Here is a 12,813-nt window from a genome sequence, read left to right as displayed (position 1 = left end):
GTTCATGTGGATTAACAATTACACTAAGCTACCGGCACGGCACTTTGAGCACATATCATGAGGCTTAAAGAATGTAAAACTAGGAAAAAAACTTCCAAACATGAAAAAAAAATTGCTACTTTCTCAGTTAACAATACAATCCAAAAAGACTAACCACTTCCTATAGAAACTACTTAATCAAAACTAGGCATTTACCACATGCGTGTTACTCAGTAATACCAATTAACACTGAATTTCATAAAAACTCACCAGGCTCATATAAACTATTGGCTGACACTGTGGAGGGTAAAGATTCTCTTCCATCATCAGAACTCTGCTGGATTCCACTGTCATTACTTTTAACTGTTTTAAAGAAAAATCAGCTGGTGATTAAAGTTCAGACCATTTAGAAAACAGTCTCCCACAAGCAACAAGGTTTTAAAATGAGCTTTTACACATAAACATGAACTCTGCCACCACCAACAGAATACATTTAGTACTATCTTAATCCTTTTGTACACTTAGCTTATCAAAATATAAGTCAATCACAAAGTCTAAAAATGAACGAATTTATTTTCAGAGTTGCAACACCTCTCGTTATCCCATAAAATGTCAGGGATAGTGACGAGCTTGGCTGATTGCATGACAATAAGTAATGTGTAATTCTGAGACAATGTGAAACAGCTAAAGAGATGGCCACACCGCACAATGACCACTGGCACAGACTTGGAATGCTCCACAAGAGTAGTACTTACTACTACGCAGTTTTGAAGAAGTATCAAAGTAGGAGAAGAGTGAATCTAGCTCATCAGGACAGAACAGAGACTCCCGCCTGGCCTCGTCGCTATTTACAGCAACCACTGGGGACATGCAAGTTAGCAAAGCACAGAGCAGGCCATAAGAAGGGAAAAGGGCAGGAAAATACGTTACTGGGAAAAATTTAGGAGGAAAAATAGGAAGGAAATCAGGTAATTAATCAGATACTTAGGGCTCTTAGCATGATAGATTTATAGTTAACATCTCTGCTTGCATTTTAGGCAGTTTTACTCCTTAGAATATACACATTACCTAGAAGTGTGAATTATCATGGCACTATTTAAATTTAACTGTTTTAAAGGCATAAAAATTCAGTTTTTCCTTAGAATATGTAGAAGAAGACATGATTTTAGCATTTAAAAATGTTTATAGCAGCTACTAATTCAGAGATTATGATGTGATTTCAATTTAAGGACATCTTTATCTACACACCAAGGGAGTTATAATACCTGAACTCTGGATGGATGTTCTGACTTGGTCGCCTGGCCCAAGTTTAGGAATGCTCAGCCTCTTTTCTTCGCTATCTTTGGAGACAACCTTTTTTTCCTGCTCAGGAGGTGATGATGATACAGAATATTTATCCACAAATTTCCTTTCCACATATTTTGCTTTGATATATGCCTCTTTCTCCTGTCTGATATACATAAAAATGTCATCATATTCTGCTTAATCCCTTAGCACAACTACTAATCATTAAAAAGAAGTCATTATACATGGAATACTTTAAAATAAAGTCACTGAATACAATACTAATGAAGCTGATGTTAAATATGCTTTCCTTCCAAATATTTAGTGAGCTATCATTTCACATTCAAACAAAACACAAAAAATAAGCTAACTGAAAACCCATAAGTACTAACACAGTAACTGTTCACTCTTTTAGCGCCTGTGTTCATTCATTTTTATAAATACTCCCTCATGCTTTTTGAGGAATAAAAATCTGTATCAGGAAAATTATCCAAATTCATAGAAATTAATTTCATTTTTACTCTAAGAAATAATGTCATGTACTGAACTATCATCAGTGGTTACCATAATTTTTATAAGGCAGCTACTTTAAAACAATACAACATTCCTAATTTAAGGCAGAAGGAGGAAGATATCATTTAAGTTTTTGATCTGTGCAATAACCATAAAACACCAAGCCTGTTCTGTACTTTTTCTTACTTATATCCTTTTAAAAAGCTGATACAGGATATTCCAAGGTCTGAAATAACTCAAGAGTCATCCTTTAGCAAATAATTAATATCCTAGTTTAGATGATACTGGTTTAAAGAGCAGTTAACCTTAAAATCTTAACATAGGATTGTGACAACTAAATTCTAATGCCAAAAGTAATCAAAATGGGGCCGGCGCCGCAGCTCACTAGGCTAATCCTCTGCCTTGCAGCGCCAGCACACCGGGTTCTAGTCCCGGTTGGGGTGCCGGATTCTGTCCCGGTTGCCCCTCTTCCAGGCCAGCTCTCTGCTGTGGCCAGGGAGTGCAGTGGAGGATGGCCCAGGTGCTTAGGCCCTGCAGCCCATGGGAGACCAGGAAAAGCACCTGGCTCCTGGCTCCTGCCATCGGATCAGCGCGGTGCGCCGGCCGCGGCAGCCATTGGAGGGTGAACCAACGGCAAAGGAAGACCTTTCTCTCTGTCTCTCTCTCTCACTGTCCACTCTGCCTGTCAAAAAAAAAAAAAAAAAAAAAAAAAAAGTAATCAAAATGATTAAAAACAGCATTAGTAACAAAAATTATGACTTGAAGGCAATGATCCTTAGTCACTTTGTTCAATGAGCTTCCTTATATAGAACTGAAAGTATAATTTCAAACAGCAATTAAGCACTATCCCCTACCAGAGATACTTTCAAATATCTGATGAACTAAGTCAAACAATGTAAAATGATTCACTGTAGATAGAAGAAATTTGATCATTGAAGGCATTAATGAAAAGAGTATTTCTGAACATCTATTAGTAATAGGACTTAGGACTACTTTCACTGCTGAGAGCTTTTACATTCTAGAGCCTTAAATTTTAAGATTCTCTCATCCAGAGACTATAACTGACTCATCAGCTTAATAAAATTTAATTATCTATTTAACATACCCAAGAAGTGATAGTCACATTTGAATAGAAGCACTAATGACTGTTTTCTACAAACTCTGTCTAAATGCTATTTATCAATTATGGTGAAATAAAATCATAGCTGTATTTTTTATTAGAAAAAACAAAACAGAAAAAGTGTCACATTAAGGAAACAGAAACAATACCTTTGTCCTGGTTGTGGCTTCTTTATTCCCATTTTTTCCACGTTAGCTTCATAAACTCTGTTTATAACATCATTCCCCAACTCACACATAAGCTGTTTGGCAGGAAATAGAAAAATAAGCCATAAATTAAAAGTACTTAAATAAGCTAAAATCTAAAAATACTTAAAGGCAGTACATCTAATTCCCCTGAATATTCTACAATTGTTCATTCCAAAAAGAAGGTTAACTTTAAAACAAAAGGAGACAAAGACTGAAAATAATATTATTGCCATTTTTCACCAGAATTGCTCTCCTAGAACATTACCACCCCTTGCTGATTCTAGCTGCCTAGATATAGACAAACATATATGTATTGTGTGTGTGTGTAAATCTATATATATATATATATATATATATATATCACAACTATTGTATCTGTATATTCACTGCAGGGCAAGAACTATGACAATAAAGCATTATTCATAAAGTTAAGGTATAACAGGTAGTAGCCAGTTTTATGATGTTAAAAACTAAATATCATTTTTTTTCCCTTACTTCCACTTCCTAAAACTATTCAAATCCATCAGGCTTAACAACTTTATTGGAACTATTTCTGGACTTTTCCATCTCCTTAAATTCTATCTTCAAATTAGTTATATGTTCCAAAATCTTTTAGATTCTCCTTTCTGCCTGGTTCATTCATCTCTTTAATTGTTTGAGCTTTCCTTACCTTACGAAAAGATTACATTACATCTGTAGCCTCTTATCTAATCTTACCACTTCCAGTTGTGCCCAATTCCAGGATTAACCACTAGATCAAACTATGCCAAGACATAAATCACCCGAACCATTTCCCTGAAAAATCATGGCTGGGTAAAATGCCATATGTGGAAGTTGCAGAATATAGAGGTTAACGATGGGACATGTGAGATGGTGGGAGAGAATGGGTCAGCCTGAGATGAGAAGCAAAGTCTGAGCAGGGCACTCTGACAGTATATACCCAGCAGGAAGGAGAGAATGATTCCTTTCTTCCTTTTCCTTACTCACAAGCCCTGGTAGGATCTATTACTTCCATTACATCACTCTTGTATTTCTCTCTGTTTCTCTCGTTGACCCCACAGCCCAGCTACCCTCTTATGAATTTTGTATGTGCCATCTCCTTTCTTGCAAAATTATTATTGCCAGTTTGAGATACCATATTTTTTAAAGATACTGATTTTTATACAATAGCCTTTTAAAAATTTGCAGTGGTGGGGCCAGAGCTGTGCCGTGGCAAGTAAAGTTGCCAACTGCAGTGCCGACATCCCATATGGGCGCTGGTTTGAGTCCCAGCTGCTCTACTTCCTATCCAGCTCTCTGCTATGGCCTGGGAAAGCAGTAGAAGTGGACCAAGTTCTTGGGCCCCTGCACCCGCATATGAAGATCTGGAGGAAGCTCCAGACTCCTGGCTTAGGATCAGCACAGCTCCAGCTATTGTAGCCAGTTGAGGAGTGAACCATCAGATGGAAGACCTCTCTCTCTCTCTCTCTCTCTCTCTCTCTCTCTCTGCTTCTCCTTCTCTATGTAGCTCTTTCAAATAAATAAATAAATATTAAAAAAAAATCTGCAGTGGTACTGTGAGATAACACATACATCAGTGGATGAGAATAAGTAACAAAAATTAACCCTACCTGGAAAAATTTAATGTAGAGCAAGAATTAAATAATATAGTCATGGGAAAAGATAGGAAAGTTAGTTAAGATAATAGAAAAAGTGGGATGTCCCACTAAGCAGGGTTGGGCCTGGTAAATACACGGATGGGAGAAAAAGTGGGACGCCAGCATTGTGGCACATGCAATGCCACATCCCATATGAGTGCCAATTTGAATCCCAGCTGCTCCACTTCCAATCCAGCTTCTTGCTAATGAGCCTGGGAAAACAGCAGAAGATGGCTCAAGTACTTGGGCCCCTGACACTCACATGGGTGATGGAGTTGCAGGCTTCTACTTTGGCATGGCCAGATGGATGTAATTTCTCTGTCTCTCCCTCTCTTTCTTTCAAATAAATAAAATAAATCTATTTAAATAAAGAAGAAGGGGCTGGCACTATGGCACAGCAGGTTAAAGCCCCAGCCTAAAGCACTGGCATCCCATACGGGTTACAGTTCTAGTCTGGGCTGCTCCACTTCCAATCCAGCTCTCTGCTATGGCCTGGGAAAGCAGTAGAAGACGGCCCAAGTCCTTGGGCCCCTGCACCAGCATGGGAGACCCAGAAGATGCTCCTGGCTCCTAGCTTTGAATTGGCACAGCTCCCCCCATTGTGGCCATCTGGGGAGTGAACCAGCAGATGAAATTCCTCTCTCTCTCTGTCTCCCCCTCTCTGTGTAACTCTGTATTTCAAATAAATAAAATAAATCTTTAAAAAAAAAAAAAAAAAGAAGAAGATGGCCCAAGAATGTGGACCCCAGCCACCCACATGGAAGACTGGATGAATTCCTGGCTCCTGGTTTTGGTCTGGCCCAACTGGACCACTGTGGCCATCTGGGGAGTGAACTAGTAGATAGAAGATCTCTGTGTCTCTCCCTCTCTATCACTCTTAAAATCAATGATAAAATAGAAAAAGTATCAAGAGTTAGGCACACATTTTATACTACAAACCAAATAAATTCACATATAACAGTGTTTAAAATTCTAAAATCATACAATGCATTTTTTTCTGACCACAACGGAATAAAGCTGGTAATTAACAACTCAAGAATCTCTAGAGGAGCCAGCTCTGTGGCACAGTAGGCTAAGCCTCTGCCTGTGGCGCCAGCAACCCATATGAGCACCAGTGAGTGAGTCCTGGCTGTTCCTTTTCCTATCCAGCTTCCTGCTTATGGCCTGGGAAAGCAGTGGAGGATGGCACCAGGGCTTGGGCCCCTGCACCCATGAGGGAGGCCTGGAAGAAGCTTCTAGCTCCTGGCTTCGGATTGGCTCAGCTCTGGCCACCGCAGCGACTTGGAGAGTAAACCAGCAGATGAAGGATCTCTCTCTGTTTTTCTCCCTCTGTCTGCCTTCAAATAAATCAGTCTTAAAAAAAAGAGAGAGATAAAAGAATCTCTAGAACATATACAAACACTTGAAGACAGAACAACATGCTCCTCAATGAACAGTGAGTCATAGTAGAAACCAAAAGGGAGGGGCCAGCGCCATGGCACAGTAGGTTAATCCTCTGCCCATGGTGCCAGCATCCCATATGGGCACTGGTTCAAGTCCTGGCTGCCCCTCTTCCAATCCAGCTCTCTGCTATGGCCTGGGAAAGCAGAAGATGGCCCAAGTGCTTGGGCCCCCACACCCACATGGATAGCAAGAAGAAGCTCCTAGTTCCTGGCTTCGGATCAGCGCAGCTCCGGCTGTTGTGGCCATCTGTGGGGTGAACCAACGGAAGGAAGACTTTCTCTCTCTCTCTCTCTCTCTCTCTCTCTCTCTCTCACTGTCTGTAACTCTACCTCTCAAAAAAAAAAAACAAACAAAATGTTTAAAAAAAGGGAAATAAAAAAATTTCTGGAAATGAATGAAGATGACAATACGACATATCAAAACTTATGGATACAGCAAAAGCACTGTTAAGAGAGAAGTTTATAGAAATTGATGCCAACATAAAGAAACTGGAAAGGCATCAAATAAATGAGCTATCAATGCATCTCAAGGACCTAGAAAAACAACAAACCAAACCCAAAATTAGTAGAAGGAAAGAAATCATTAAAATTAGAGAAGAAACAAAATTAAAAGCAAAAAAGAGCTATTTTTTGAAAGAATAAACAAAATTGATACATCATTGTTACAATTAACCAAAAAAAGAATATGCAAATCAATAAAATCAGAGATGAAAAAGAAAATGTAACAACAGATAGCACAGAAATAAAAAGAAACATCAGGAATTACTATAAAGAGATATATGCCAACAAATTGGGAAATTTAGAAGAAAAATGGATCAATTCTTGGACACATACAATCTACCACAATTGAGTCATTAAGACAGAGAAAACCTAAACAGATCAATAACAAAGACGGAGACTGAATTAGTAATGAAGACCATCCCAACAAAGAAAAGCCCAGGCCTGGATGGTTTCACTACTGAATTCTAACACTTTTAAAGAACTAATTCCAATTCTTTTCAAGCTATTCAAAACAGCTGAAAGGAAGAGAATCTTCCCCAAACTCTTTCCATGAGGCCAGCATCACCTTAATTCCTAAACCAGAAAAATAGAACTGTAGACCAATATCCCAAATGAACACAGATGCAGAAATCCTCAATAAAATACTAGCTAACCAAATCCAACAAGACATCATAAAGATCATTCACCAGACCAAGTGGGATAATTTATTCCTGGTATGCTGGGATGGTTCAACATTCACAAATCAATAAATGTTATACATCACATTAACAAACTGAAGAATAAATACCATATTATCATCTCAATAGATGCAGAGAAAGCATTTGATAAAATACAACATTGTTTCATGATGAAATTCTTAAGCACACAATCAAGGCAATTTATGACAAATTCACAGCCAGCATCTTACTGAACGGGGAAAAGTTGGAAGCATTTCCATTAAGAACCAGAACCAGAACCAGACAAGGATGCCCACTTTCACCACTGCTATTCAATACAGTCCTAGAAGTTCTAGCCAGAGCCGTTTAGGCAAGAAAAGGAAATCAAACAGATATAAATTGGAAAGGAGGAAGTCAAATTATCTCTATTTGCAGATGACATGATTGTATATATAGGGCATCCAAAAGACTCCACAAAGAGATTATTGGGACTCATAGAAGAGTTTGGTAAAGTGGCAGGATATAAAGTTAACATACAAAAGTCAATAGCCTTTGTATACACAGACAATGCCATGGCTGAGAAAGAACTGCTAAGATCAACCACATTCACAATAGCTACAGAAAATTAAATACCTTGGAATACATTTAACATAAGAGGTGAAAGATCTCCACGATGAAAATTACAAAACATTAAAGAAAAAAATAGAATAATATGTGAAAAAATGGAAAAAATCTTCCATGTTCATGGATTGGAATGATCAATATCATTAAAATATCCATACTACAGAAAGCAATTTACAGATACAATGCAATCCCAATCAAAATATTAATAACATTCTTCTCAGATCTAGAAAAATGATGTTAAAACTCATATGAAAACACAAGAGACCCTGGAATAGCTAAAGCAATCTTATACAACAAAAATAAAGCCAGAGGCATCACAATACCAGATTTCAAAACATACTTCAGGGCAGTTACAATCAAAACAGCCTGGTACTGGCATAAAAATAGACATGTAGTCCAAGGGAAGAGAACAGAAACTCCAGAAATCACTGTACATATTTAAAACCAACTAAATCTTTGTCTAAGGAGCTCAAATTAATCCCTGGAGAAAGGACATTCTCTTCAACAAATGATGCTGGGAGAACTGGATATCCACATATCACTACATTCCTAAATCTGTATATGAAATCCATGTAATTTGTATACCTTAAATAAAATTAAGAATTTTATAAAATGAGGGCATTTCACTCAAAAGTCAATTCTATAAAGTAAAACATAATGAGAATTCCCTATTTTCCAAAATTTTTATTTTGTATATTACTATAATTTTCTTATAAACAGGCCGGCGCCGCAGCTCAATAGGCTAATCCTCCGCCTGCGGCTCTGACACACCGGGTTCTAATCCCGGTCGGGGCACCGGATTCTGTCCCGGTTGCCCCTCTTCCTGTCCAGCTCTCTGCTGTGGCCAGGGAGTGCAGTGGAGGATGGCCCAAGTGCTTGGGCCCTGCACCCGCATGGGAGACCAGGAGAAGCATCTGGCTCCTGGCTTCAGATCAGTGCGGTGTGCCGGCCTCAGCGGTCATTGGAGAGTGAACCAACGGTAAAGGAAGACCTTTCTTTCTCTCTCTCTCTCTCTCTCTCACTGTCCACTCTGTCAAAAAAAAAAAAAAAAAAAAACTTAAAAAAGATATTATAAACAGTAAAGTTGGGAAGAATATTTGACAAAATAATAACAGAGAGAAGATGGTTGTTATTGTCTTGAGGTAATTTTCCTTTTGTGTGCTTGTTACCTTTAGCTTGTCTTTAATACATGTTATTTTAATTAAAAAATAATTAAAGGCTTATAAAACTTGCCTTAACTGTATCCAATTATTTTTTGTTCCTAAACATAGTTGCCCAAACAGAGAGATTTCCTTCTTTCCTCCCCTTAAATTCTAGAATAAAGAATTACCAATGGAAACCTAATCTCGGTATTTGGCACTCTAGCCCATCTTTCATATATTCCCAAGGAATTTTCTTAAGATTCTATTTACTGCCCTATTTTCAGGTTTCTTTTTTACAATGTAAATTTTATTTTTTTGAAGCTCTACAACTGTCTCATCCACTTGACGGATTAATTTCACTCTCCTCTAGAAAGTCCTGACTCAAACAACTTCATTTCTTAGAACCCTCTACACTAATCATTCTCTCATTTGTTTGTTTGCTTATTTATTTATTTAAGAGACAGAAAGAAACTCTGGTCTGCTGGCTCACTCCCCAAATGCCTACAATAGCTGAGACTGGGCCAGGAGAAAGTCAAGAGCCAGGAATTCCATCCACGTCTCCCACAGAGGTGGCAGGGGACCAAGTACTTGAGCCATCACCTGCTGCCTTCTCAGAGTGTACATTAGCACAAAGCTGGAATCAAGAGTTTGAACTAAGATTATTAGGTGCTGGGGCCAGCGCTGTGGCGCAGTGGGTTAAAGCCCTGGCCTGAAACACCAGCATCCCATGAGCACCAGTTCCAGTCTCGGCTGCTCCTCTTCCAATCCAGCTCTCTGCTGTGGCCTGGGAAAGCAGTAGAAGATGGCCCACGTGCTTGGGACCCTGCACCCGCGTGGGAGACCCAGAAGATGCTCCTGGCTCCTGGCTTCGGATTGGCGCAGCTCAGCTTGTTGCGGCCATCTGGGGAGTGAACCAGCAGATGGAAGACCTCTCTCTCTGTCTCCATCTCTCTCTCTCTGTCTTTCTAATAAATAAAATAAATCTGTAAAAAAAAAGATCATTAGATGCTTACAGCTGTTATCTAATTCTTTTTTTACATTTGCATTCACTCCCTCAACATGACTGAAAGCTTCTTGACTATCTGAAACCATCTTCTAATAGTTTTCTATCCCTCCAATGTGGATAGCACAGTGCTATTTATGATTCTCATCTGGTGAATTAATTGAACACAAAGAAGCCTATAGTCAGACAAGTTCTCTTCAACAAGTCAAAATGATGTAAACCATTTTCTCTTTATAATTTATTTAAAAGTATTTCCAAATATTTGGTTTAAAAGTTTCAGTCATTTTTTTAAGATACCAAGATGTGTTTCAGGGCCAGCACTGTGGCACAGCGGGTTAACACCCTGACCTGACGCGCCGACATCCTATATGGGCTCTAGTTCAGGACCCGGCTGCTCTACCTCCGATCCAGCTCTCTGCTGTGGCCTGGGGGAGCAGTGGAAGATGGCCTGGGTCCTTGGGCCCCTGCACCCGCATGGGAGACCTAGAGGAAGCTCCTGGCTCCTGGCTTCGGATAGGCACAGCTGGGTGGGGAGTGGACCATCATATGGGGTACATCTCTCTCTCTCTCTTTCTCTGTCTCTCTCTCTCTCTGCCTCTCCTCTCTCTGTATAGCTCTTTCAAATAAAATAAATAAATCTTTTTCAAAAATGTACTTCAACTAAATTTCTCATCTGAATCCACCAAATTCTTATCTACACACAAAGCTAATGCAGGAATTAGATTTTTGTCCCTCATCCCCTATGTTCTTCCCCTTTGAGTTCACAACAATTCATGGAATCTATCTAAATAGGGTTTTAGCTGAGAAGTCAATTCATCACTTTCATACTTTCATTTAGAAATTTCAATGACACAATAATTCCACAAAGTAAATTTACTTTACATTAAGTGACAAAGGTACCAGTTTATCTATAGATTGAAATAAAGACACAAGCAGATTAAAAACACCATTTTCTGATAGAAATAAATGTAGAATATACTCTAATCCTATTCTACTTTCTACAATATGGTAAACTAGATGACAGGAAATAAATTCACTGTAAGGTATTCTGTAAATCTTATCAGAAATCCACTAATAATCTAAAAGTATTAAAAATATTTCCACGGATATGAATCCTCAGACACAGAGGAGAAAAGAAAGGCCTGGTTTGGTGACATCTATCCTGACAAATGTCAATTTGCAAATGGTCCTATGCTAAAATAACCCAATGGTGCCAATATGCTATACTAATCCATTATGTCACTTACTAAAGCAACAAGAAAGTACTTCACAAAATTTAGGGAGAAATGGAATCAAAAGAAAATATATATCATAGAAAAACTATACATGGATTTCAAAATAATTTTGAACCAACATTAATTCATCTTCTGGAGAAGTTCTCTCCTATCTTTTATATTTTTAATATGAATCTAATTACAAAAGATGGCACAGAATCTGATTTTTTGAAAAAAAAAATCACAAAAATTTAGGGACATTGATTTTCTTAAAGAACAAACTGACTTGCAGCTAACAATGCTACATAAACATAGCGATTTTAAAAATCTATTATTAAAAACACCAATTTTCCAGTCTCAGAAGTTTTCCAGTACAAGAAGTTCATTGTCAGCATAAGAAACTCATAAATTTTTAAACTGTTCACTTTTATGTGAAAATACAAAATATTTTTATGTAACATTTATTTTACCTTTAAAAGTTCAGGCTCCCAGGTGTCTAAAGTTAAAGATCGCACTTTTGAAAAATGAACCCCAAGACTCCTAAGTGGAAAGAAGAAAACTGCATTAATACATAAAACTATCAAGGCACAGTTTGCATATTTATACAAATTATTTTTCTATTTTAAAGTGGAATGGGTTCTCATACAGCCTGCAACACACATTTAAACAGGGATGATCATCTGATTAATTATAATGAATAGTGCATAGGGCCAAAGCTGTGACACAAGTTAAGCCACCATCTCATATGGGCACCGATTCAAGTCCCCACAGTTCCACTTCTGATCCAACTCCCTGCTAATACACCTGAGAAAGCAGCAGAAGATGGCCCAAGTCCTTGGACCCCTGCACCCACATGAGAGACCTGGAAGAAGATCCTGGCTCCTGGCTTTGGACTGGCCCAGCCACGGCTATTGTGGCTATTTAGGAACTCAACCAATCGATGGAAGATATCTCTGTCTGTCTGTCTGTCTGTCTGTCTCTCTCTCTTTCCCTCTGCCTTTCAAATAAATAAATAAATCTTAAAAAAAAAACTAGTATACAAAAGTTCTCAGAAGCACTTTACAAACCAGAACTTTATCCACTTTACAAAAGATACAAAATGATAGTTAAATTAGAGAAGTGAAAAAGACCCTCTAACAAATGGAACATAATAATTAATAACGTATGTTTATCCAAAAGCAGTCTCTCACTCTGAGCAGGTATACTCACCTGTGAATCCCAGAGCACTCAATGCACAAGGTGATGCCTAAGTTGATGCTGGCCCACCGTGGATCTGCCAGACCACAGTCACAACAGCTAGCATTCCCAGGGATACACTGGACCCGCTGCAGTGCACTTTCTCCTTTTAATAATTTCTCTTTTGACTCATTTCCAGAATCTAGGCTTCCTGTGGATGGAGATGATTTCTTATCCAGCTTCTAAAAGAATTAAGAATTATTGCTCTTTAAAAAAAAAGATTGTAATATCAAGTTGGACATTACATGCTCCAAACAAAGGCTTCCAATCAATA

At 38.3% G+C, this 12,813-nt stretch overlaps 1 protein-coding gene across 17 annotated transcripts in view; it reads right to left on the bottom strand.

Annotated features, from left to right (window-relative positions):
- The window catches only part of ACAP2 (ArfGAP with coiled-coil, ankyrin repeat and PH domains 2), a 159,337-nt gene that overhangs the window by 17,258 nt on the left and 129,266 nt on the right, over nucleotides 1–12,813 (bottom strand). For 9 of the 17 annotated variants that reach the window (XR_016232046.1, XR_007924434.2, XM_089330231.1 and 6 more), the window contains 6 exons: nucleotides 12,513–12,721; nucleotides 11,774–11,843; nucleotides 3,046–3,137; nucleotides 1,245–1,429; nucleotides 735–839; nucleotides 250–342 (listed from right to left, as the gene is read on the bottom strand). Coding sequence is in view for 14 of the 17 variants with exons in the window: in XM_089330231.1 (XP_089186357.1) it covers nucleotides 250–342; nucleotides 735–839; nucleotides 1,245–1,429; nucleotides 3,046–3,137; nucleotides 11,774–11,843; nucleotides 12,513–12,721 (754 nt within the window). In the remaining 3 variants the exon portion in view is untranslated. 17 annotated transcript variants of the gene reach the window in all.

This window comes from Oryctolagus cuniculus, chromosome 4 (assembly GCF_051225735.1).
Source record: "Oryctolagus cuniculus isolate XC-2025 breed Fujian yellow rabbit chromosome 4, ASM5122573v1, whole genome shotgun sequence".
NCBI classification, from domain to species: domain Eukaryota; kingdom Metazoa; phylum Chordata; class Mammalia; order Lagomorpha; family Leporidae; genus Oryctolagus; species Oryctolagus cuniculus.
Note: the sequence above shows the minus strand (reverse complement) of the source record. Positions and strands in the feature narration are given on the sequence as shown.